Source organism: Vulpes vulpes, chromosome 6 (assembly GCF_048418805.1).
Source record: "Vulpes vulpes isolate BD-2025 chromosome 6, VulVul3, whole genome shotgun sequence".
In the NCBI taxonomy this organism is placed as follows: domain Eukaryota; kingdom Metazoa; phylum Chordata; class Mammalia; order Carnivora; family Canidae; genus Vulpes; species Vulpes vulpes.
Window position 1 is genome coordinate 126156403 of NC_132785.1, and position 24890 is coordinate 126181292.

The window sequence follows — 24890 nt, forward strand, 5'->3', positions numbered from 1 at the left end:
ACTCAGCGGGTGGCATCGCTCCGTCTTCTTCTCTAACGCCCAGAAAAGCCCCTCGTTGGCTGAGTGGAAGCATTCCCAGGGAGAGAGGCTCGGGCATTCTGGGGTCTCCAGGGCTGGGGCTGGGGGCCCGGGGACTGACCAAGCACCCTGGGGCGCAGCAGTTACTCAGGCAACATTCCGAGGCTGCCCGGGAGAGGCCCAGGGCAGGGGAGGGCAGTGCCCAGATTTATCCACCAATCCGGCGGGCTCCTGGCTCTGGAGCACGTTCTTATCTGCCCGGCCCAGCATGGGGGGGCGGTGGGGGCCGCCGGCCGGCTGGGGCGGGAGCTGCCTGGGGACTGGACGCGGAGCAGGCCCGCAGCCCAAGCCCCACCAGGTGGGTGACGGCCACTGACGGCTCGGAGCGGCCCTGCGGGCTGGTGGCCGGCTGCCCGCCCATCTCCTGCACCATGTCGGACGGCGAGGGCCCCTCGGCCGGTGAGTGGCAGCGCTATATTTACCCGCCGCGGCTCCGGTTGCAGAGCCAAGGCTGCTGGTCGCTGAGGGCACCGGGCTGCAGGCAGCTGTGGGCTGGACCCCCTTCTTCCTAGCCTGATGCCTGGAAGGGGGACCGGCCTCGCCAAGCGAAGCTCAGCCGCACCCCCCGTCTTCCCGACGGGGCTACACAGGAAGCTGTGCCTGCTGCAAACCCCTCCCGCAGCCGACCCGCAGCGCAGGGGGCCCGACTGCGCCTGGGCCCCTCGGTGGGCCTGGGGTGCCACGGGCCTGGGGGAGCCTACGGCTTCCATCTGATTCCCCCAAACGTCTGAGACCTCTGGGAAGTTGAGCCCCGGCTCTGCCCGCACAAGGCCGCCTCTCCGTGAGCCCCCAGGTCCTCTAGGGTGGAAACGGCCAGGGGCACGAAGGCAGAGGGGCGGCCAGATAACGGGGCCTGCCCACGTACCCTCTGCCCTCCCCGGGGCAAGGGGTTTGCTGGGGACTGGCAGGCCACCCTGGCTCCTACCGGTTGAAGGCAAGCTCTGGGAAGACGTCCCTCTGAGCTGGCAGTGGGTGGGGCAGGGGCTGCAGACAGCCTAATCCAGGCTGCCCGGGTTCGAATCCCAATTCTTTCGTTTCTAGATTGGGTGATCGACCTCGGGCAAGCAGCTTAACTGTTCTGAAGCTCAGTATCCCCGGGTGAAAAAAGGGACAGTGGTAACAGTCCCTACCCCTCAGGTGCTTGTGCAGATTGCAGATTGTGATAAAGTGTGACAGCCTGATGTGCCGTGAACGCTCAGTGATGGCCCCGCGAAGCAGCAGGTGGAGGGTCCTGGGCAGGAGCCCAGGGGCACGGGAGCCTCCCTGTCTGGCCCCTCCAGTGGCGCCTTCTTTCCTAAGCCTCTGCCCATCTGGGGTCCCCTGGATTTCTTGTCTGTCCAGCAGCCCCGTGGAGAATCCTGGGCATGTCAGGCAGTCCTGGGGGTCCTGGGGTGCTTATGATCGCTGGCAACGTGACACCCCCTGGCGTGGTGTCTGATGGACGGTCCTGGCGCCCGGGCCTGGCCAAGTCGGATTTGGAACAGAGTGTGTGTGCGTGTGTGTGTTGGGGAGGGGGACACCGACAAAACTGGCCTGACCTCACCCTCTTCCGCCAGGCGTCAGCAGTGCAGGCTGCCAAGAATTGTCCGCGGAGGAGCCGGTATGGGGGGGGCGGGGGTGCCACAGACAGGCCCTTTCTGGCTGGCTCTGCGCACACCTGACACGAACCCGGAATAGCTCTCTCCCTCCACCAGGGACATGGTCCTGCTTTTAGCAGCTTGTAAAACCACCCGCACGGAGCTGGGTATTTCAGGAAGGCCAGAACAATATTTAGCCCGCCGAGGCGATGGACTGGGTGCTGAGCATGTGCATCTGCGTGTGTGTGTGTGTGTGTGTGTGTGTGTGTGTGTCCGGGAGGCTGGGAGGAGACACAGCCTTTACTGCCCCTTCGCTGTTTAGGAGAGGGTCAGCTGGGCTGGGGACCGGCACGCACGGTCGTGGCTCTGCCCACCCTGGCTGGGCAGGTCACCCTGGGCGAGCTCGGGACTTGGCTTCCCGCCTGTCAAATACCGCGGCCTGGTTTTCGTCTCTGCTGCGGATCATGGGAGGCAGGAGTGCAAGGAACACCTGGGTGCAGGTGTATGCGTGTTTGTTGGGGGGGTGGTCTCCTGGAGGGTGTCGTCTGAAGTTCAAGACTTTCTAGGATTCCAACCCCACGGCAGAGATTGGGTCCAGGAGGCTGCTGTGAAATATTTCTACCTATTTTCCGAAAGCTATCTCTGGACCTGGGTCTCCAGCGGGAAAGTTCTCCGCCGCCCCCCAAACCCCACCAGCCACCACCTGTGTGGCTGTGGGCGGGTTCCTGGAGGTCATGGTGCCTCAGTTTCCTTATCTGTTCCGTGGAGACAATAACAGGACACTAGCTCCTCAAGTCCCAATGAGGATTAAGTGATCAAAAGCGTGTAACCTGCTTAAAAGAACGCCAGGCTTCCTGTGAGCAAGTGTGACTGTTACTACTGTTCAACCAGTAAGTGAGCTGCAGCCAAAGAGGAAAATGAAGGGGACGAATTAGGTGTTGTGTCTTGTCCTGGCCACTTCAGGGACATCGTTTGATCCCTGGAGGGGGATACATGAACTTTGCTGTACAGCTGGGGAAACGGAAGCTCAGAGAGGCAAGTAGGCCCAGGTGGCCCAGCTGGTACATGGTAGAGCCAGGATTCGAACCCAGCTCCCCAGGCCCAAACTAAGGGCCCCGTCTGGGAAATCCCATCCTGCTCACCCCAGGGTGGGGGCTGGGGGTCTCATAGGCCCTTCTGGCTCTCATCTGAACAACAGCCCTTCTCATCTCGGACACAGCTAGCTCAGCATCGTCTCTGATAATTTGGAGCCTGTACAAAAAAAAAAAATGTGGTACATTGTCAGGGCGTCAGGAACATTGTGCAGAGCAGGAGCACGGTGGCAGGCGGTCAGCTCCAGGACTTGTGGCCTTGTGCCTGGACAGGGGAGCCTGGAGGCTAAGGTTACCAGGGAGTCAACACTGTATTTATAGCAGGAACCCGCCTGCACCAGTAACTGCCAGCCCGCGCACCCCGTCCAGCAAAGGGGCTTCCCTTACAGTTGTCTGGATCCGAGGCCTGGCTCGGCCCCTAAGCGAAGCAGAGCCCTGGACAGGCCACTTCCCCACTGAGACTCCGTTCCCTCATCTGTGAAATGGGGCCCTCCCATGTCCCCCACTGGGTCTGGAGCCAGCGTCTCTAAGTGCTGGCATCCCCCGGACAGAGGGGCGGCCCGGAAGGGGCTGGCTCCGCACATCCTGGGTCTGTTGATTGTCTCTTCCTGCCTCTGACCTCGCGTCTGGCCCTCCCCGCCCGGCAGCACTCTGCAGGAAGAGAATCCAGCCTCTGTGCTGTCATTCCCCACATGTTTGGGAAAATTTCCAGCAAAGCAGTTTTACAATTCCAGGCACCAAAGAATAGGCCGTTGTACTCTCAGCCGAGCAACGAATGCAAGTCCGCCAGAGCCCAGGGTTCGAATCTCTGTGCTCCCACCCCCGGCTCTGTGGCCTTGAGTGACTCGAGTAGCCTCTCTGAGCCTCAGTGGTGGGTTCCTGTTTGCCGTCTTTGGAGGGTGTGGTGAGGATGGATAGCCCTGACCTGAGGGAGTGCTCAGCCAACAGAGTGACTCTCTTCGTCCTCCTGTGTAGACTCCTATCACCACCACCGCGTCCCCTCTGGACCGCAGCCTCCCTTCGTCTGCACAGTGGGCAGTGGACAGGCGTGCTGGTGGCTGCCCCTGTCTGGAGCACCTCCCTCAGAGCTCTGTGGCTCCTGGAGCTGCTCTGAGTACAGGGGGGCCAGCAGGCGGGAGGGCCAGCCGCTCTGTGGGGTCCCCCAAAGGCCCCCTACATGGCTCCCCAAGTATCTCTCTTTGCCTGGATATAAGGGGGTTTTCCCAAGGCTGGAGGGCCTGACACTGGGGTGGACCATCCCATGTCTCACTCAATCCCTCCTGGCATCCCCAGAGCCCAGAGAGAGCCCCACTTACTTCTCCCTCCTTGGCCTGGCCTGGGTTTCATTCTCCTTCATGTTTACCAGCTGAGCTCAGGGCCAGGGCCGGCCAGGGCCTGTGTTTCTATAAGGAGCTTAAAGCAAACCGTTTTCATGGTTTGGGCCCTACTCTTGGAGAGGAAACTTCTTCCCCCAGGAGAGGCAGGCTTGGTCTCTGGGCCTTGTCATCTCTCTAGGCTGCTCCCGTCCTGTTGATGAGGGCTTCCCCCTTTCTAGACAGGTAAGTGGGTTCAGGTTTCACCTTTTGGGCAATAGGGAGCCAGTGAGAACTCTAGCGGGGGGTGGGGGTTAACCTGGATTGCTTCCATGTATAGGGGGCAGGGATTAGAGCGTCTGGAGGCCAAGAGCCCTAGGAGGAGGCTGGCAAGATGGTCCTGAGGAGAGAGGGTGAGGCTGACTTGGGAGGGGAGGGATGGGGAGAGTAGGGGGCTTAGCAACTGCTGACTATGGGGGCAGGGAGGTCCAGAGGACAGATGCTCATCTCCAGGGGACTGGGGGTGGCCTGGCAAAGACCCAGAGTCTGTCTGTATAAACACATGGGGGTGGATAGAGGATGGTGTCCAAAGTCAGGCAGGCCCGGCCCCCGCCGTGGACGCTGTGGACGCAGGCAGGCTCTCCTGTCTGACCCTCACTCTTCTCATCTGTTAAGTGCAGGTGACACCAGAACCCCAGAGAGTGTCATGGGGGCTTCCGTGAAATGACGCCTTCACATTCCTTCTGAGCCTTGGGTCTGGGGGGGGCATGGGTGGCAGTCCATGGTGCCCAGGAATGAACCTTAAAACCCTCACCACAGGTGTGCCGGCACCTGCTCCTGATGGCAGAAGGGCCCCACCTGAACCAGCCCATCCTCTGGCCTCTATGGGGCTTTGCCTCCTCCAGGGAGCCCCCTTGGTTCTGCAGTTCTTAGGGGACCCTGCCCCCTGGAGTTCCCACTTCCAAACCATCTGGTGAAGGGTGCCAGGCTGGACACCCCTGTGTGGCTCACAGGATGTCAGATGTCAGGGGAGATGTTAGGGTGGGGTTCATTGCCGTGTGACCCGCGACAAGCCTCCTTTCCTTTTAGGCCACAGGAAGGGCATTTGTTGGCATCCGCCCTCAGAATCCTACGGGCGAGCACATGGCTCTGCACACATGTCCTGCGTTCCAACATCAAGTGGGGCTTGGGTCCCTGCTCTGCGCCGCTCCCGTCACAGCCTGAGCATCGGCTAAGTATCCCACTCTTGGTTTCAGCTCAGGTCATGATCTTGAGGTTGTGGGATGGAGCCCCATGTTGGGCTCTGTGCTCAGTGTAGAGTCTGCTTCAGATTCTCTCTCCTTCTCTCTCTCACCCGCATGCTCCTTAATTAAATAAATAAAATCTTATAAAAGAAGAAAGAAAGAAAGAAAGAAAGAGAAGTGGCGGAGATGAGTCACAGATACCTTTTGTCATCCACCACTACTGATTTCAAATCTTTGCATTCAACCCAACAGATCCTTTGTTTTTCACTGACTTTATCACTCAGGATGGACTCAGTGTGTTCTGGAAAAAGACAAATCTCAATGGCTTAAAGCAACAAAGGTCTATTTCCCGCTCATGCAAAGGCCTTTGCGGATCTGGGTAACTCTCAGGGAGGGTTACCTACGTGGTGGCTCAGCCTGATGCTTCCATATGGACCCACGCTTCCCAGGTTATGGGGTTGGCAGAGAGACAGGGACATCACACTGACAATTAAATGCCCCCATGCAGAAGTGGCCCATGCAGCCACTGCTGGCACTGCATTGGCTCGAGCAAGTCACATGGCCACACCTAACGGCCAGAAGGCGGAGTACGGCCCCGTTTGTGAAGCGCAGTCATTTCTGCACCTCCCTCCGCCCCTGTTGACTTTTGTTCCCAATTGACTTAAAAAAAAAAAAAAGTAATCCATTTTAATTATGAAATGTTGGAAGCATATCGTCTGAGCTGCAGTCCATAAGCATCTGAAATGCAGATTATGAATCATTCCAACATGCAAGTCACAAAGCAAGGGGCAAGATTTCTCAAAATGTGTTCTTCCCCACAGATCTGAATTTGCATTTCAAAGCGCAAACATAAGTTTCTGAAAGATTCGGTCACTACACCAGCGAGGAAAAGCATGACCAGGAGAAACATTAGCTGTTAATGGCTGCAAAGCTCTATTGATTTATTATTCGCTAACGCACTGAAGAGGGTGCTGGGCTGGATAGCTCCTGAGCCGGTTCAATCAACACAGTCCACGGACAAAGAAATAGGGTCTGAGCGTAGAAGGAAATGATTGTAGACATCCACTGGGAGTCTCTGCTCCAGCTCTCTGAGGCCGACACTATTTCCTTGATCCCACGACACCACCACGTAAAGGCTGTGTCCTCAGTTTGATTTGTACCGGGGTCTAACCAAACGAGCTTAACCGGAGGGCCGTGGCCGTGAACCCCATTTTGTATAATGAGATAAGACCTGGTTTAAAAATAATGTTTGCAAAGACTAGGAGTTGTCTCTAAGCCTTTCCGTAAGGGTCGATGACGTCAGCTGAATGGCTAGAAATTAAGCTGGAATTGGGGTTGGGATCCTAGGCCTCCCTGCCTGGGGAGGGAGCCTGGGCCTCACGTCTCAACCTCTAAGCCCCAGACTGTTTAGAGAACTCTCTACCTAGTTTAAACACGTCTTCCAGGGTTCCCGCCTGATTTATTTGGGATGGAAAAACATGTCAAAGCACTGGTGCAGTTGCAGAAAATACTCTTCCTGCCGCTCCTTTCTGGAGGGGCCTGTGGTCTCAGTGAACCCCAGGATTTGGCAACGCGTACAGGGCACGTCCTGTCTTCCCCACGGGGGTGGGGGGAAGAGCTGGGGCCTCGGCCTGGGGAGGCACCTGGAGGCAGCTGGCCAGGAAAGGTGCATACGGGTCCCTTTGAGTCCCCAGTGATGCTCAGGTTCTGGTTTTTGGACGTGGCTGATTGAAATGTAACTCAACGCACCTGCCCCAAGCGTACACTGCAGTGGGTCTTAGTCTGTTCCCAGAGCTGTGCAGCCACCCCCTCAAGGTCCCTTGGAGAACATTTCAATCACCTCGTAGGGAAACCCCCACCCATTTGCAGTCACTCCCAGGTCCCGGCAGCCTCGTCTCTCGCTGTCTCTACGGATTCGCCCGCTGTGGACATTTCACATTTTCACATTTTCACAGAATTGTACAGGCCGCGGGCTTCTTTTGCTTCGCAGAACATTTTCGGGCTCCAACACGTGTGATCTGCATCCCTACTTTATTCCTGCTGCGGCCAAATACTAACCCATCGTGGGGAGAGGCCACATGTTATTTATCCGGTCACCAGGAGATGGGTGTTCAGGTTGCTTCCACTTTTGGGCTAGTAGGTCTATCCTGCCGCGGACACGAGCGCACAACTTTTTGTGGGAACGGATGCCTTCATGTCTCTTGGGCGTACACCTCCATGTGGGACTGCTGGATCGGAGGGTGGCTCCGTGTTGGACTTTCGGAGGACCTCCGTACTCCGTACCTGTTTCCACAGCGGCAGCCGGTGTCCCCCCCCCCAGGGGAGCGCGAGGGATCCCCCTTCTCCGCGTCCTCACCAACGCAGGCGGTGACCTTTTTGATTCCAGCCATCCTAGTGGGTATGAAGGTATCTCACGGTGGTTTTGATTTGCCCTTCCCCAGCGACGGGTGGTGTCGAGTGTGTTTTCTGTGTGCTCATTAGCATTGGCCCCTTGGCTCTGAGAATGTAAGCCTCAATGTCCTCATCTGTAAAGTGGGGACAGGGAAGTGCCCGCCTCACAGGCTGCGGGGACGATTCAGGGAGGTAATTCTAGGGTCCTGGCACAGAGCAGCTGCCCAGCGAATGTTTCCTGCTCGAAGCTGCGGTCTGGACTTACGTTCCCTCTCCTGAAGGCGAGGGAGGGATGCGGAGAAAGCTGGAGGTTTCTGCATGTCCCAAATCTATTTAGAAAAGGGACAAACCTCATGAGAGAAGGTGCGGACTGACTGTGGCCTCGCCCTAGGTGATCTCTCCCTAGCTGCTGGGCCGGGCAGGCCAAGCGGGCTGGCGGCGTGTGCACCACCCAGTAGAGAGGCAGGTGTCCAGGCCACACGCTCAGTGGAGATAAGCCTGGCCCGCCATTCGGGTTTCCGGTGAGGGACACCTGCAAGTTTCTGATCATCAGTTATTTGGCCTCCTCCCCTTGACTCCTCCCGAGGCTGGTCACATTGCCCTTCCTGGACTTGCAAGCTTCTGTCCGTCAATGGAGAGCTCTGGAAATAGGCCAGGAGCATCCTCCCGTGAGCTTGGGCAGGAGCCTGGGGCCTGGCGGAGGTGCTGATGGCCAGGCCGATTGTGTCGCGGTAACCTGAGCCGGGAGCTGGGTGGGAGGTGACAAAAAACACAATCACCTCATCACGAGTGGAAAACAAATCCACCTCCAGATAGCAGGCTCATTAGGCTGCCCCAGAGGGAACAATTCATGCTCTTTTCTGGAGCCCAGTGGGAGAAATGCAGAGAGAGTTCACCCTGACGGCCCTGGATGTTCCGTTGGGTCTATAATCTGGGAAAGATGGGCCATACGCCATGGGGACGCCAGGCTCTGGGGCTGGGTGTGGACGCTGCCGTGGGCAGGAGCGCCAGGCTCTTGACCTGCCACTGGGCCCATAGCCACTGGGGCAGCAGGTGAGAAACAGGGGACGGGAGTGTGGCTGGGGAATCAGTGAGATCGGCATTGGCATTTGAGCTCTGCTGCCCGGTGCTGTGTGACCTTTGCAAGCCACAGAATGTCTCTGGGCCTTTGTTTGCTCGTGTGGAAAGTGAGGCTGATGGTACCTTATAGGATGGCTGCCACGCACGAATGGAGGAGTGCAGGTGGTCAAGGGCAGGTGGGGGGATTCTATAGATAGGAGAGGGGGTTCGGGTCTGTGCACGCGCCTCAGTGGGAGGGGCTCTCCGGGGGGAGAGGGGAAGCAGTGAAGGCAGGAGGGAAGCAGAACACGGCTTCAGGCAGAGTGTAGCTTTATTTTGTTCATTGTGCACTCGAGCGTCCGCCCAGTGGGGGCAGAGAGCACGCCTTTCTGGTTGCCTCTGCTTCTGCAGGGGTCACCTGGGACCACCGCCTGGCGCCACCCCGAGGGGGCGCAGGGGTGCAGACTGCACGACACAGGGTGAGACAGGAGGACGGCTTGGTGCCCGGCCCCGGTGAGCCTGGTGGCGTCCACCCCAGGGGCCTGGCTGTGTCCCCTGAGCCCTCCCACTCCTGCCCAGTCTGGCTGAGGCACCACGTTTGCTTCCTGGGGCCGCTATAACCAATGGCCTCAAACTTGGTGGCCTGAAACAACAGAAATTAATTTTCTCACAGTTCAGGAGGCCCAAAGTCTGAAATCAGACTCACTGGGCCGAAGTCCAGGTGTCAGCACGGCCTTGCTCTCGCTGGGGGAGGATCCGTCCCCGGCCTCTTCCTGCTTCTGGTGATGCTCCATGACTTGGGCCCGTATCCCTCTGGCCCTGCATCCGTGGCCACATGGTTCTCCTTCTGGGATTAGATCTCTGTCTGCTTCCCTCCAAGAGTTCTCTGGTGGTGACACCCCCCTACCCCCCACCTCGGGATCCTTAATTTAATTACATCTGCAAAGACCCCTTCCCCATACATGGTAACATCCAGAGGACTTAGTGAGTAGAGCTTGGTGTCTTCAGCCAACCGCAGGCACCATCACAGGGTCCCCGAGAACTTTGTGGCCTCCTGGGGTGCTGGCTGGGGACCCCGGGAAGCAGCCCGAGGGGCTCAGATCCCCCCAAGGGAAGAGTGTTGTGTCCAAGCGAGAGCCCACATCTTCCTGGCCTCCGAGCCCTGCTCTGCTCTCTCCCTCCTGAACCGTCTTTGGCTGCTGGACCGCAGCTTCCCAAGTGCCAAGGGCAACCGTCTCCCCTTCATTTCCCGTCCCCCTCGTGAAGAAAGTGATGTATGGCCCAGAGGAAACAGGGCCGGTGGGAGAGGAAGCACGGTGGGGCCCGAGTGCAGGAAGAGTCAGCTGCTACCTTTCAAAAATACACATGAAAAAAAATACTCTTTTTAAAACAGCAGTTTTTTAAAATTGTGAAGTCTGAATAAGAAAATAAACCCTGAACCATGCAGATGATGGAAGTTCTTCCCTGGGAAGCTGAGAGGGGAGCCTGAGCAAGAGCCAGGCCTCTGTGGGAGGCGGCCCGGCGTGGGCCTCACTCCAGCGCGTGTGGGCATGACCGCACCTGGCCGAGCCTCGGTTTCCCTGTCTGGGACTCGAGGCTCACCTTGGCATGCCGTGATCGGGAAGCGGGGAAGGTGGCTCAGCAAGTGCAGCGCGTGGAGGGGGCCCTGCCTGCAAAGACGGGGTTGTCACCTCCTCCCCCCGGCAGCGCTCCCATCGCCTGCCTTTCCCACGGGGCACCTGTCCTCTCAGCCCTGCGGCCCAGGGTCCCTGACATTTCAGCTGGTGGGACTTCTCGAAGATTTCTCTCCACTGGAGCTAATTCTACGCACTCAGCCCGGCACACGCCACCTCTCTGGGGTGGCCCCCAGCCCCCCTACCCCTGACACCCCAAGTGTAGCCAGGAGCTAGAACCTTGCACTTTCTGGGCCACTTCTTGCCTTTTGGTCCCTCCGCCTGGAACACCCCCTCATTCCTAGCAAAGCCCTGCTTCCCTCCCAGCCTCTCCTTCCGTGCCAGGGACCCCTCATCAGGTGGTGACCGTTGTGAGGGCGGCATCCACATCTGAGCCTATGTCCAGCCCCTGGCACATAGTAGGTGCTCAACGAACAGCTTTGCTACTCCTCTAACGCTGCTAGCTGCTGTCCCTCCTGCAGCCTTTACGAAGGAGACGCTAGGGTCGAGACCCGTCTAAGGCCCTGTGCACCCTGTTCTCTCTCCCCCATGGCCCCACTGCCAGGGGTGACCATCACTCCCACTTTACGGGGCTCAGAGGGTGTGGCTCATCACACGCATCCCTTCCCTCTCTGGGCCTCAGTTTCCTGATGTGGCAAGTGGGGGAGGGGCTACTGTTGGTGATTTCCGAAGCCTCAGCCCTGGAGATGGGGGACACAAGACACCACCATGTCCCTCCTTGTGACATCACCTTAGTCCTCTGGGTGAGGCTTCAAGTCGAGGCCTGGCCTGCCCAGGGTGGGAGGCTCCCTGTGCCAGAGGAGAAGGGGAAGGATGAGGCGCAGGGGCTGAGGCCGACCTCCCGGGCCTCCCTTTGGTGGCCTAGGTCCCTCTTGTTTTCGATTTCTGCTTGTCCCAACTGTAAAGTTACAGGTTCAGGTGTGGGTGGGCAGGGTTTGCACACACGCATTCACGTGTTTCAAGGCTTGTTGTGAGGACGAGCGAGTCCACTTGGATCCTGCACGGGACAGGGAGCACGGGCAAAGCCGTCCAGCAGCTAAGTGGTCTGAGCAAGCCTCAGTTTCCCCACCTCTTAGGCCGGGAAGTGCTGCGCCGAGCCCACGCGGGACCCGATGCCTCCCCCCTACCTCCCCCACCAGGCCTGCAGATGGCAGGCGCCCGCCCCTCACACACATGCAGTGTTACGGGGGGGACAGGTGGTCACGAGGAAAAGCTGTAAATCTAACCTGTCTTTTTAAAAGCATCTAACCGGGCTTAATCCTGCTAATGGCTTATCTGCCTTTCATGAGAAGGAGGGCCGACTTCCGGCCCAGGGCCAGGAACAACAGGCCTTTGTGTTCTTTTGGAAAATCGAGATGGAGCTCAGAAGCGGACGAGTCAGGTGTTGGCGCCTTATCTTTCCTGGCAACGCTGGGGCCTCTGGGCCAGGTCCCTGCTGGCGGCCGAAGGGAGGCGTGAATAATAGAAGGGCTGGCGCTGGGCTCCCTGCCACCGCGCTGTGTCGGGAGGCCGAGGGAGGAACCATGGGGATACGCAGCCTCAAAGGGCACAGGGATCCTGGGCTCCAGAGGGCCTTGAGGCTGGGCTGGCACTGCTCGGAGGGGCGACGTCCCTGCATCAGGGTCTCTGTGAAGGCCCCGGGTTTTAATCTCAGGTTACACAAGCTGTGTGTCCTGGGGCAAGACCCCCAACCTCTCTGAGCCCTCATCCCCTTGTCTATGCCATCCCTGCCTACCTCTTGTGATGGTTTCAAGGGCTCCAGCAGAGAGGCTCCCGGGTGCCTGGCGCACAGGGGGTGGCCCACAGCGGCAGCTACAGAAAAAAACACTCAGGGTGGGGCCACTTCCCTTCCTGGGAAACAGGGGGCTTTTCCTGGTCCCCAAAGCTTGCAGGACTCCAATTCTAATTTGCACTACTGCTGATTGGTGGCTCAATCCCCACCACCCCTTTTCTTGGTCAAGAGGGTCTGCCTGGAGGAGGTGTGCCTGAGGAAGGCAGGGGGCAGGAGCCAAGCGCCAGCCAAGAGTTAGCAGAGGGATGGGCTATTTCATAGACGATGAAACCGAAACTCAGAGAGCTCAAGTGACCCGCCCCCAGTCACCAGCTGGCAAGTAGAGGCCTCTGTCCCCGTCATTGTACTCAGCGATGGGAGAGCATCTTGACCCTGGGACACCTTTCAGTGAAATGGAGCTTGGGAACAGAATTATCCTGGGTGAGGTCACCGGGTGCCAGAGATCCAAGGGTCAGCACCTGCTGGGCCCCCTGGCGTGCAGTGAGGACCCTTGCTCGTGCTGCTGGAGGTGCCCCTCCCGACGATACGGGGGTGGGGGAGGGTGGATTGCTGATCACCACCAATCACTTCTGATTCAGGGTGGGTCTCAGTGTGGGATGTCAGGCCAGGAACACGAGCAGGGGCGGGGGGCCAAGGAGCAGGATCCATGGGGTGGCCCCCCGCTGATGAATTGGAGAAGTCACAAGAGTAGCTGCCCTGGCCCTGCCCTGCTGCTGCAGAGAGGTGGGGGGGCATCAAGGCCACCCCGGCCTGCTCCAGCATGAGTCACTGCCTGGCTCGGGGCCCAGGCAGCCAAGGGAGGCCTCTGGCCCGGGGTTCCCTGAGGTTAGCAGCCTTGGTACCCATCCATTCCTGGTGTTCCTGGCAGGCTTCTGTTCCTTTAAGAACCTCAACTTGAGATAATAGGGTGGGTGGTGAGATGACTTGAGCTCAGTGATGTTCTAAACCTCTCCTTAAAGAATCTAAAGAATCACAGGCCTCACTTTTCAGTGCCCCAAACCTCCAGCCTGGGGTTCTCAAACTTTGGTGTCATTACAGCCACATGGGGTGGGAGGGTGCTGCCCGGAGCAATGCATTCCTGAGCCCCACCCAGGCCCCTGGAATCTGCATCTCGGGGCTTCCTGTGTGGCTCAAGGGCCTCGGTCTCAGGACCTCCTTGGCACATCCATGAGATTCTCCGCCATCTCCCCACGTTTACTCTCTCCAGTACCCCCCGTCCCGTCCTCACACGGGCACCTGCCCCGCATCTGTACGGCTCACGGCCATGCTCACAGGGACTCGTGGGCTAGATGTGCACACACACACACACACACACCGACCCAGACGCCCCGCACAATTTGCAGAGCCCCGTGTGAAATAAACACACAGGCCGCTGTTCGAGAATTATCGAGGATCTCAAGGTGGTGACAGCAAAACATTAAACCAAGCCTGGGGCCCTGTGTGACAGCACAGGTCACACAGCAACAAGACTAGCCCTACACACACCCTGGGGTGCTTGGGCAGGAGCTTGCCCATGCCCGTGTGCACGCACGGGCACCCATGCACGCTCACGGGCACACACGCTCGTGTGCGGTGAGGCTTTCAAGATGGTTTTTTATTGGGGTAAGGAAGTGTGCTGGTTAATGTTTAATAAAGCAGAATCAAAGTTGAGTCATATGTGAGTTGCTTGTAAGCAAGAAATGCCAGATGGAGTATTAACTGAATCACTGTCTTGGGTTTCATGAGTAACATTTTAATTGGGTTGTGACTAGTTTGGGAAAACTTCTTAAGCTCCCTCTCACTCCCACCCCACATCTAAATTAAACTGGCACTTACTTAACGCTTCAAATGCCACAAAGCCCACCGAATAACATGCGGACTTCAGGAATTTTGTGAACAGATTTCTCTACCAGACACAAATTAGGATGAATGGGCCTGTCCTTGCTTTCCAGGAGTGGAAAGGGAGGACTCATGTTCATGTTCATTGAGCACCTGCTAGGAGTCAGCCCGTGTGCTCAGTGAGATGCCCTTTATCTCTGCACCTCTGCAAGCACTGGGGGTGGGGTGGAGGGGCTTTGGAAGCCGGAGCTTAGTGCTGTGTAGACCCGCCTTGCAGATGTTGCGGGTTCGATTCCAGACCACTGCGATACGGTGACTATCATGATAAACCGGGACAAATGGGTTTTTTGGTCGGCAGCGCATAGATAAGTTATCTCTGAAGTGTGCAATAGCATAATGTCTGAGACAACAATATACGTACCTTAATCAAAAAATACTTTATTTCTAAAAAATGCTAACCACGCTGAGCTTTCAGTGAGTGGCGATCAAGGAGCGCAGGTCCCCATAACAAATATAAGGATAGTGAGAAGAATAGTGAAATACTGGGAGAATTATCAAACTGGGACGTAGAGCACAAAGTGAGCAAATGCGGTTGGAAAAATAGGATCAGGAGACTTGCCTGACACGGGACGGCCACAAATCTTCAATGTGTAAATAGCGGGGTATCCCTGAAGTGCCATGGGACAAAGCAAGTGTGCCTGTGCTCATCAGAGCCTAGGATCCCGCTGATTCTAAGATGCACGTTCTCTTCTGGACCACGAAGGAGGAGAAAACACCTCCACTCATACCCTGGCACCAGCCAAGGCGTTGATGGGCAAATTAGCTCTGGTCTTAGAGGTACTTATCTGTGAAAAGACCCTCTCAGAGTGGATGCCAGGAGGGACCAGTCTCCCAGTCCACAGATGGGGAAGACTGGGATCCAGAAAGGGTAAGAACCAGCCAGGCGGACTCTGGCTCTTGCTGTTATGTGAACAGAGGCTTAGGAGGGCTTATTTCAGAGTTCTACCCACCATGCACACAGGGTTGTTCTTTCCAAGGAGAGGGGAGACTGGCCTCAGTTCCCCTGAAATGCTACCTGGCATGTCCCTATTTGTGCGGCCTTGGGGTTCAGGGGTTCCAACAGTAGAGGCTTCATTCTTTTTTTTTCTTCTTAAAGATTTTATTTATTTATTTGACACAGGAAGAGAGAGCACAAGCAGGGGGCACCACCCAGGTGTCCCTAGGGGCTTCATTCTTTGCATCTCCCCTACATTTGACCCGAGGTAGGCACAGTTGGGAGCATTTTCTTCAAAGCAAGTTTTAGAGATTGTAGTAATTTTGAGGACCGAGGCCTGCCTTGGGCCCAGCCCTGACTTCCCGTGCAATAATTTATTACGGGAGGATTTTTCAGAGACAGCAATTGGCCTTGGAAGGGATGAGCTCATGAATATGCATCGGCCTAGCCTCATAAATTATGCATTTGGTAGGGAGGCTTCCCGGGGAGGCCAAAGAGGGCCGGGGGTGCTTAGTCCTGACAAGGCTTGCTCCCAAGCGCTCCTTGTAAAGCTCATATACTGCCTGCCCCCCCTCCCCGTGACAGTGAAATTGGGGGGCGCCCTTCTGGCTCCATTAAAACATGGCACTCTGGTTTTCTAAGATTCTGGAGTTTACTTGCCTGTTGCTTCTCTGATGGCAATGCTGGCGGCCGGAGGGGTCAGAGCAGGCGTGCACTCACCCGGGCGACTTGCTTCAGGCACGTAGCTCTTATAGCTCTTGAGAGTCTGACCTTGCAGAGGCCCAGCGGCTGAAAAGCTGACTCCCGGGGGTGTGCTTTACATGCTGTTTAGATTTAAAGGGCTCATATTCCTCCAAATGGGAGCGTGCTCAGGTCCATGTGACCCTAGCATCATGCGATAAGCACTGGGCCAAGAGTCAGGGTAGGACCCAGGTAGTAGCAGGTGTCTGGGGCACAGGCACCTGCCCTTCCCAGGCCCACCTGCGGCCTCCCAGATGCACTGCAGTGCACGCAGTGGGCACATTGGCCGTCAGGGTTCAAGGTGAACTCTGCATGGTCTGCTTGGCTGGATGGAGGTCACCTCTCCCCTGTGTCCGTCCCTCCTCTTGCCCAGCTGCTGCCACATGTGCCCACATTCTCTGAGGCTTCCAGGCAGTTCTGCTGTGTCTTGCAGGTCATACTTCAGCCACTCTTGAGGGCAGCCCTATACGAGGTGGTCTTGTTTCTCTGTCTACATCCTTCTGTGACTGTCAGCTCCTTTTCTTTTCTTTTTTTTTTTTTTTAAGATTTTTATTTATTCATGAGAAACGCACAGAGAGAGAGAGAGAGAGAGAGAGAGAGGCAGAGACACAGGCAGAGGGAGAAGCAGGCTCCATACAGGAGCCTGACGTGGGACTCGATCCCGGGTCCTCAGGATCATGCCTTGGGCTGAAGGCGGCGCTAAACCGCTGAGCCACCAGGGCTGCCCTTGTCAGCTCCTTTTCTGCTATCCACAGCCTTCACGTGTGGGCACTTGAGATCCTTCCTTGCATCCCATCCTTCCTGGTCATGGTCCAGGCCTCAGTCGGAGCGGGGAAGGCCTGTCCTGGGAGTGGCTGGGAGGTGGTACTGCGGGTTTGGAGCAGGCTCACCTAGCACAGTCTCCCACCCAGCAGCTCTGGGGGAGCACCCCAAGGGCCCTCCTCATTCTCCCCTATAGCAGGGCCAGAGGAAGCTGCTCCCTGAGCCCTGTGAACACTCATGGATCAAGAGCTATGAGCCTGGGCTTAAACCATTCCATTTTTTTAAAAAGTAAACTTCCAAATATGTATAAGAAACAAAATCTCTATGGAAATTTAGTGACATGGAAGACAAAAAATCACCTGCAGTCCAGTCCCCTCGCTTGGAAACGCAGCGTGACAGTGCGGGGCTTCCTTCCCCCTGCCCGCCTGCTGCTCAGCAGAACTGCCCCTAAAAGCCACCCATAGGAGGGCGTCTCCCATCCTTTGTGCTCACCTTATGTCATAAGTGTTTCTCACGTTGCCGTGTCATCTCCGGAATTACTGCCTTTAATGACCGCAGAATGTAACGCACGAGACAATTCCCTTACATTGGGTGTTACTATGCAGGGTTTTTAAAAGTCACTGTTCAAAGGAAATGACTTTCCACCTTCTATTAATTTAATTCTTCTGTCATGTTGCTGGTGGAGGGCAGCTACCCACCGGCCCCTCCTCCACACAGCTAGCCTCCTATGGCAGGAAACACGCTTTTCTCCCCAGCCTCACTGGAAGAGCCTTGAGGACAGGATCAGAACCCGCTCCTCTCCCAAACGTGTGCTGACAGCTGCCAATGTCAGTCTTGTTCCCACCAAGTGAACAACTATCTTGGGGCCAGATGATCCCCACGTTGGCATCATGGATCCCAGTTTAGGCTGAGCACACTGTCTCACTCAGTGCTTGTCTTCAGCCAAGTACAGAGTGGGAGGGCGGGGGGGGGGTGGATTCAGACGCTGCCCAAGGGCCACAGAAGAACCAACACCCCACCTGGGGGAGCCACAGGTAAGCAGGGAGCCATCCAGCCTGAGGCCTTGGCACCAACAGAAACCAGGGGCCCGTGAGAGCAACACGTTGGAGGCTGAACCAACTCAGTGGCTGAACAGATGTGGGGATGGGCCAGGAAATGGACCCCACCACTGGGCCGTGACCTGGACCTTCAGCATCTTCATCCATACCAGTGGGACAGTCACAGCACCTGTGCCCCTGGATTGTTTTTTTAAGATTTTATTTTTTTATTCATGAGAGACAAAAAATTGAGAGAGAGAGGCAGAGACACAGGCAGAGGGAGAAGCAGGCTCCATGCAGGGAGCCTGATGTGGGACTCAGGACCCCCGGATTATGCCCTGAGCCAGAGGCAGATGCTTAACCACTGATCCACCCAGGTGGCCCCCTGTATTGTTTTTAAGTGTGTTTATTTATTTTTTAAAAAGATTTTATTTATTTATTCATGAGAGACACACAGAGAGAGGCAGAGACACAGGCAGAGGGAGAAGCAGGCTCCACACAGGGAGCCCGATGCAGGACTCGATCCCGGGACCCCAGGATCATGCCCTAGGCCAAAGGCTGAGGCACCCAGGCGTCCCAGTGTATTTATTATTTTTTTAATCGACATCGAGTGTTGCATACAGCAAAGTGAGCAAGTTGCAAGTGCACCACCTGGTGACTTTTCACAAAGTGAACACACACCTGTGTGACCAGTACCCTGATCAAGAGACAGAACGGTTATGGCACCTGAAGTGCCCCTGACACATCCTCTGGGCACAAACGCATAAGCAAATTGCTGCCTGAAACCCCGACAGTAGCTTAGCTTTGCTTGGTTTAGACATTATGTACCTGCAAATACGAAGGCTGGGCGAGAGTTCAGCAACTGGAATTCACACACGTTGCTGGTGGACTGTAAATTGTTGAAAGCATTTTGGAAAACTGTGATTACCTACTAAAGCAGAATTATACTGTTGGCATGTCTGTGTGACATATTTGTATGTGTGTGTGTGTGTAGGACACGTGTGTGTGTAGGACACATGTGTGTGCACACATGCACGCGCACACATACTACTCCTAGTGATGTCCCCAGTAGACATAAATACACATATTTGCTAAAAGACAAGAATGTTCACAGCAGCACATTCATGAAACCTTAAACTGGAAACTGCCTACGTGTCTGTCAACACTAAAATCAATAAATTGATCAGCACATTCACACAGTAAAGCGGCGCTCAGCAAGAAGAAGGAAAGAGGGACACAGAGCAGGCTGGATCTCAGAGAGGAGGGAGGCCGAGACACAGGAGCACACGCGGGCATGTTCCCCAGACCCCGGGAGTAACTGAGCTCAGACACGGGCAGGTGTCTGGCCTCCCCCAAGGGCCCAGTGAACTTGGCTATCGTTGGCGTTAAGAGTTCTCATGACTGGGGTTGTCCTCTGGATGCTCCACTAAGCTGTACAGATGTTTTGATTGATTTGAGCTTTTACAGTTCACATTCCTTAACCTCTCTGAGCCGCAGCACAGAATAACACCGAGCGTGGGAGGGGCGCTGGGGTGGCTCCGTGGGTTGAGCATCTCTTGATTTTGGCTCAGGTCGTGATCTCAGGGTGGTGACATGGAGCCCTGCGTTGGCCTCTGTGCTTAGTGTGGAGTCTGCTTATGTCTCTCCCTCTGCTCCCTCCCCACCTGCTTGCCCTCTCTCTGTCTCTCTCAAATAAGTAAGTAAGTAAGTAAATAAATAAATAATATTTATTTTAAAAATATTTTATTTATTTATTTGACAGGGAGTGTGTGTGCTCGAGAAAGAGCACGAACAGGGTGGCGGGGCAGAGACAGAGGGAGAAGCAGGGAATCCAACGCAGGACCCCAGGATCATGACCTGATCCAAAGACGGACACAACCAACTGAGCCACTCAGGCACCCACTAAATAAAACCTTTATTTTTTTATTTTATTTTTTTAAAGATTTATTTATTCATGAGAGACACAAAGAGAGAGAGGCAGAGACATAGGCAGAGGGAGAAGCAGGCTCCTCGCAGGGAGCCCCATGTGGGACTGGATCCTGGATCCTGGGATCACGCCCTGATCCGAAGGTCGATGCTCAACCCCTGAGCCACCCAGGCATCCCTAAATAAAACCTTTAAAAAAAAAAAAAAGAGCATGGGGAGTGATGTGGGCCGGCTGCTCAGGATCAGGGCAGTGGCCCTTCTTGCCCATCACCACACCTGCTCTGCTGGGCCAGGCCAGGGCCAGGGGGAGGCTTTGGCTACGGAGGTCCCTGACCCGTGGAGGCCCTCCCTGGAAAGCAGGGTTTGGGTCTCAGGGCTGCACTTGGCTTCTTGCTACTACTGCAGGCCAGCCAAGGGCCTTGAATGCTTCCTCAGGAGGAGAGGGCTTGCAGCAGGGTCCGGAGGCCAGGGTGCAAGAGTTGGGGCGTCGGAGACAGGCGTGAATCCCAGGTGGGCCAGTGATTTGCAGTGTGAGCTCCAGAGCTGGCCTTCCCCCTCCTCCTCCCATCCTTTTCTTTATCCCTTCCCCTTCCCCCTCCCTTTCTCCCTCTCACTTTTTCTGCAATTTCACAGACAATAAAGAGAGGTCACTGGCCTGGCCCAGGTCACATGGACAGTAAGAGCTGGGGCCAGAATTCAGCCCTCACTGTCCCTCGTGCTCCCCTGGCCACCCCTGGGGTTAAGGTGGTCTTCCCCACTTGGAGCCGCCCCTCCCCACTGGACCCAAGCTAAGCTCCTGGTGTCAGGCCCTTGTTCAGAAAACCTCACTGGTTCCTGCTGCCTTTTCCCCAGAGGAGCACAAAGCCTGGGTTGTTGCCCCTGTGTGTCCAGGCTAGACGGCGCGACAAGGGAATTGGCAGTTGCCCCTCTGCGCTCTGGACCCGGTCTCGTGTGAGACCCTGTGCAGGGGAGCAGTGCTGTCCCCGCTCTACCCACTGGGAAGCCAGGCTCTGAGGAGCGAAGACGAGCCTGAGCCTTGCACTGTGGGATAGCCGGGGCGAGATCCAGCCCAGGCCACACGCTGCCACCAGCCCTCCTGTGGGGTGGGACCTCCCAGGGGATGGGGGGTGCAGCAAAGGAAGCCACAGCTCCTTTGTTGCCCTATCTCTGTGGATGACAACCCTGAGATACGCATCGGTGTCGTCCTTTGGCAAAGACACTGCTGCGATCCGTATCTAAACGCACCTGGGTACGGGCTGGTTCTTGCTTTCCAGGAGAAAGGGCTGCAGCAGGTGGCAGCCTGAGAGGCACATTCTGCCTAATGAACGGTCTCCACCACCCAAATGCACACCGATGTGGGGTCAGAGGAGGGCCGGGCTGGCTTTTCATTGTGCCTGGGCAGAGACAGCAGCAGGGCAGAGCAGAAGAGCCCACTGTATACTCAGAGCTCTCCAGAGAAACAGAAGCAGTGGGGTACACACAGGGGCCTTTAAGAGGTTTGTTATGGGAATTGGTTGCACCTGGTTACGGGGGCCGAGCCGTCCCACCATCAGCCATCTCCAAGCCTGAGGCTCAGGAAAGCCTGTGGTATGATTCAATCCCAGTCCAAAGGCCTGAGAATCTGGGAGCCAATACGTTGCAGGAGATGTAAGTTCCAGTCTGTGTCCCAAAGCCCCCAGAATCAAGAGTGTAGGGATCCCCAGGGCAGGAGGTGACGTCCCAGCTCAAAGAGCAAAATCGCCCTTCCCCTACCTGTTCGTTCTATTCGGGACTTCCGTAGTGGACTGGATGGTGCCCACCCGCAGGGGTAAAGGCGAGCTTCTTTTCTTTTTTAAAAGATTTTATTTATTTATTCATGAGAGACACAGAGAGGGAGGCAGAGACACAGGCAGAGGGAGAAGCAGGCTCCCTGTGGGGAGCCCGATGTGGGACTCGATGCCGGGACCCCGGGATCACACCCTGGGCCAAAGGCAGATGCTCAACCCCTGAGCCACCCGGGGGTCCCTGAGGGCGAGCTTCTTTATTCAGGCTGCAGATTCAAACGCACTTTCTGAGACACCCTCAGACACACCCAGAAATAACGTTTCACCAGTGGTCTGGGCGTCCCTTAGTCCAGCCAAGTGAACACATGAAATTCCCCACGACACCCACTAAGCCTGGCAGGGTGTCTGTGTGGAGAGTAAGGAGCCACGCTGTCGACAGCCCCACTGGGGCTCCCTTGGTGGAAAGCACTGATGCCTTTGGGGGGGATAAGAATACTTCTCGGGGATCCCTGGGTGGCGCAGTGGTTTGGCGCCTGCCTTTGGCCCAGGGCGCGATCCTGGAGACCCGGGATCGAGTCCCACGTCGGGCTCCCGGTGCATGGAGCCTGCTTCTCCCTCTGCCTATGTCTCTGCGTCTCTCTGTCTCTCTCTCTCTCTGTGACTATCATAAATAAATAAAAAATTTAAAAAAAAGTATTAAAAAAAAAAAAAAAAAAAAGAATACTTCTCAAAATGCATTGATCAGGGCAGCCAGGTGGTTCAGCGGTTTAGCACCGCCTTCAGCCCAGGGCGTGATCCTAGAGACCCGGGATCCGGTCCCATGTCAGGTTCCCTGCATGGAGCCTGTTTCTCCCTCAGCCTGTGTCTCTGCCTCTCTCTCTCTCCTCTCTGTGTTTCTCATGAATAAATAAATAAATAAATAAAATCTTGAAAAAAATGCATTAATCAGTGTTAAGCCATAGAGGTTAACACATACAGTGGCAGACACCTACTACGCGGCCAGTTCCGTGGTACAAGCGTGAACGAGCTGTTGCCCTGCATGTAATGTGGGTGCCCCGGAGCAGAGTGGGGGAGGGAAGTAGGGCAGGGAAGAGGCCAAACAAGGTGGATCAGCATCCCTCAGGGGGTTCTGCATGGGATCAGCGCCTCAGTCGGCCCCAGGCCAAGGGCCAGTGAGGCCCTTGGTGCAAACTCATTGGGCAGCTGTTGGTTAAGAGTCCTGGGGTGAGAGGAGGAGGAGAGAAAGGAAGGGGGTGCGTTTCACTTCACCTGCAGAATTTGTTAAAGCTCAGATGCCTGAGCCCAGAGATTCTGATTCACTGGGTGGATAATTTGCATTTCTAACAAGCCCCCAGGTGCTGCTGATGCCAAGCATCCATGTTTTCAAAGGCCAGAGCCCCGCAGAGCAAACAGAGGGTAAAGAGGGCCTTGGAGGGTCAGGGCAGGCTCCCTGGAGGGGACCCCAGAGGTGCTGCCCGAAGGAAACAGAGGAAGGAAATGGGAGGTGGCTGACCTAGCAGAGAAGGAGAGAGGCCACCACCAGCGTTCCAGTCCAGGTATAGAGCAGGAGAAGCAGGATGGACCGTGCGTGGCCACAGGAGCAAGCACGCTTGGTGAAATATGCACGGAAGGTTCTTGGTAGACCCCTGGCTTGGCCGGCGGTAGGTCTGTATCAGCGGGCGGGGACACCCAAACCACTGCCTTACCCAGTCCTCAATGGTATTTTTTTATTGGGATAAAACACAGGAAACAGAAAAGTTACCATCTTAACCGTGTTTAAGTGTACAGCTCAGGGGCACCGGGGTGGCTCAGTGGTAGAGCGTCTGCCTTCGGCTCAGGGGGTGATCCTGGGGTCCTGGGATCGAGTCCCACATCAGGCTCCCCGCTTGGAGCCTGCTTCTCCCTCTGCCTATGTCTCTGCCTCCCTCTCTGTGTCTCTCATGAATAAATAAATAAATAAAATTTCTAAAAAAAAGTGCACAGCTCAAGGGCATTAAGCACATTTACACTGTGGTGTGGCCGCCACCACCACCCTTCTCTACTGTTTTTTGCAAAACAGAAACCCTATATTCATTATCCTGTAAGCACTGACTCTGCCTCTCCCTCCCCCAGCTCCTGGGAACCACCGTTCTACTTTCTCTTTCTTTGAATTTGACTCCTCCAGGGACGTCATACAGGTGGAATCGGACAGGATTTGTCTTCGCGTGACTGCCTTAGGTGACCCCCTTTTGTGATTGTCACTTAGTGTAATGTCCTCAAGGTTCATCCATGTGGTAGGAGGCGTCAGAATTCATTTACATTTCTTTTTCTTTAGAGAGGAAGAGAAGTTTATTCTTCCCCATAAGCACTAGAATTTCTTTACCTTTTTTAAAAAAGCTTTTTAATTCTATATAGTTAACGTACAGTGTAATATTAGTTTCAGGTGTATAATACAGTGATTCAGCTCTTCCATGCATGACCTGGTGCTCATCACGACAGGTATACCCTTTTCTTTAAAAAAAGATTTTATTTATTTATTTATGGGAGAGAGAGAGGCAGAGGAAGAAGCAGGCGCCATGCAGGGAGCCCGACGTGGAACTCGATCCCAGGACCCCAGGATCACGCCCTGAGTCATAGGGAGACACTCAACTCCTGGGCCACTCAGGCGTCCCATGACAGGTGTACCCTTAATCCCCATCCCCTGCTTCCCCTGTCCCGCTACCCACCTCCCCTCCAGGAACCACTAGTTTGTTCTCTGTAGTTAAGAGTCTGTCTCTCGCTCTTGCTTTCTCCCTTTGCTCATTTGTTTTGTTTCTTAAATTCCACCTATGAGTGAGATCATATGGTATCTTTCTCTGACTGATTTATTCCACTTAGCATAATACACTCTAGCTCCATCTATGTCATTGTAAATGGCAAGATTTCACTCTTTTTGATGGCTGAGTACTATTCCTATACACACACACACGCATACACGTATATATCCCACATCTTCTTTATCCATTCATTAGTCGATGGACACTTGGGCTGCTTCCATAATTTGGATATTATACATAATGCTGCTATAAGCATTGAGGTGCATGTGTCCCTTTGAATTAGCGTTTTTTAGAATTTCCTCTTTTATTAAGGCTGAATAATATTCCATTTTATAGGCATACCATCTTTTGTTTATCCGTTCGGCTGTCAGTGGACACTTGGGCTGTTTCCACCTGTTGCTCTCATGAGTGATGCTGCTGTGAACACAGGCATGCAAACATCTGTTCGCGCCCCTGCTCTCAACTGTTTGGGGTATACAGTCCGAAGTGGAATTGTTGGATCATATGACAATTCTATGTGTAACTACTTTGAGGAACTGAATCAGTATTTTTGATCCCCCCACAGATTGGCTGAGAATTTCAGGGAGGCTTAGCAACAGCGGGATGAGTCGGTCATTACTCTCTCACATTATTTAATGCCTGATTAATAGCTTCATTATCCTAGGCTTAAAAGCCAGGTTTGAACTCTTCACCATTGAAATTGCATTGGACAACGTTAACTATCCACCCAAATCAACATCCATAATTTGTTCCAGTTGGCAAGGGAAAATGTTTAAAATTCAATGAAGCCAGCAGATACCCACAACCCTGTGTTG

General features: G+C 55.3%; 1 protein-coding gene across 2 annotated transcripts in view; it reads left to right on the forward strand.

The window, feature by feature from the left end:
- The first annotated feature begins 294 nt into the window (after positions 1–294).
- Positions 295–24890, forward strand: part of EML1 (EMAP like 1) — a 186124-nt gene continuing 161528 nt past the window's right edge. Inside the window, exon 1 of one of the 2 annotated variants that reach the window (XM_026012562.2) lies at positions 295–477. In XM_026012562.2, the coding sequence (XP_025868347.1) occupies positions 450–477 (28 nt within the window). In that variant the 5' untranslated portion in view covers positions 295–449. The remainder of the gene's footprint in view (positions 478–24890) is intronic. The other variant, XM_072762293.1, reaches the window with a different exon arrangement.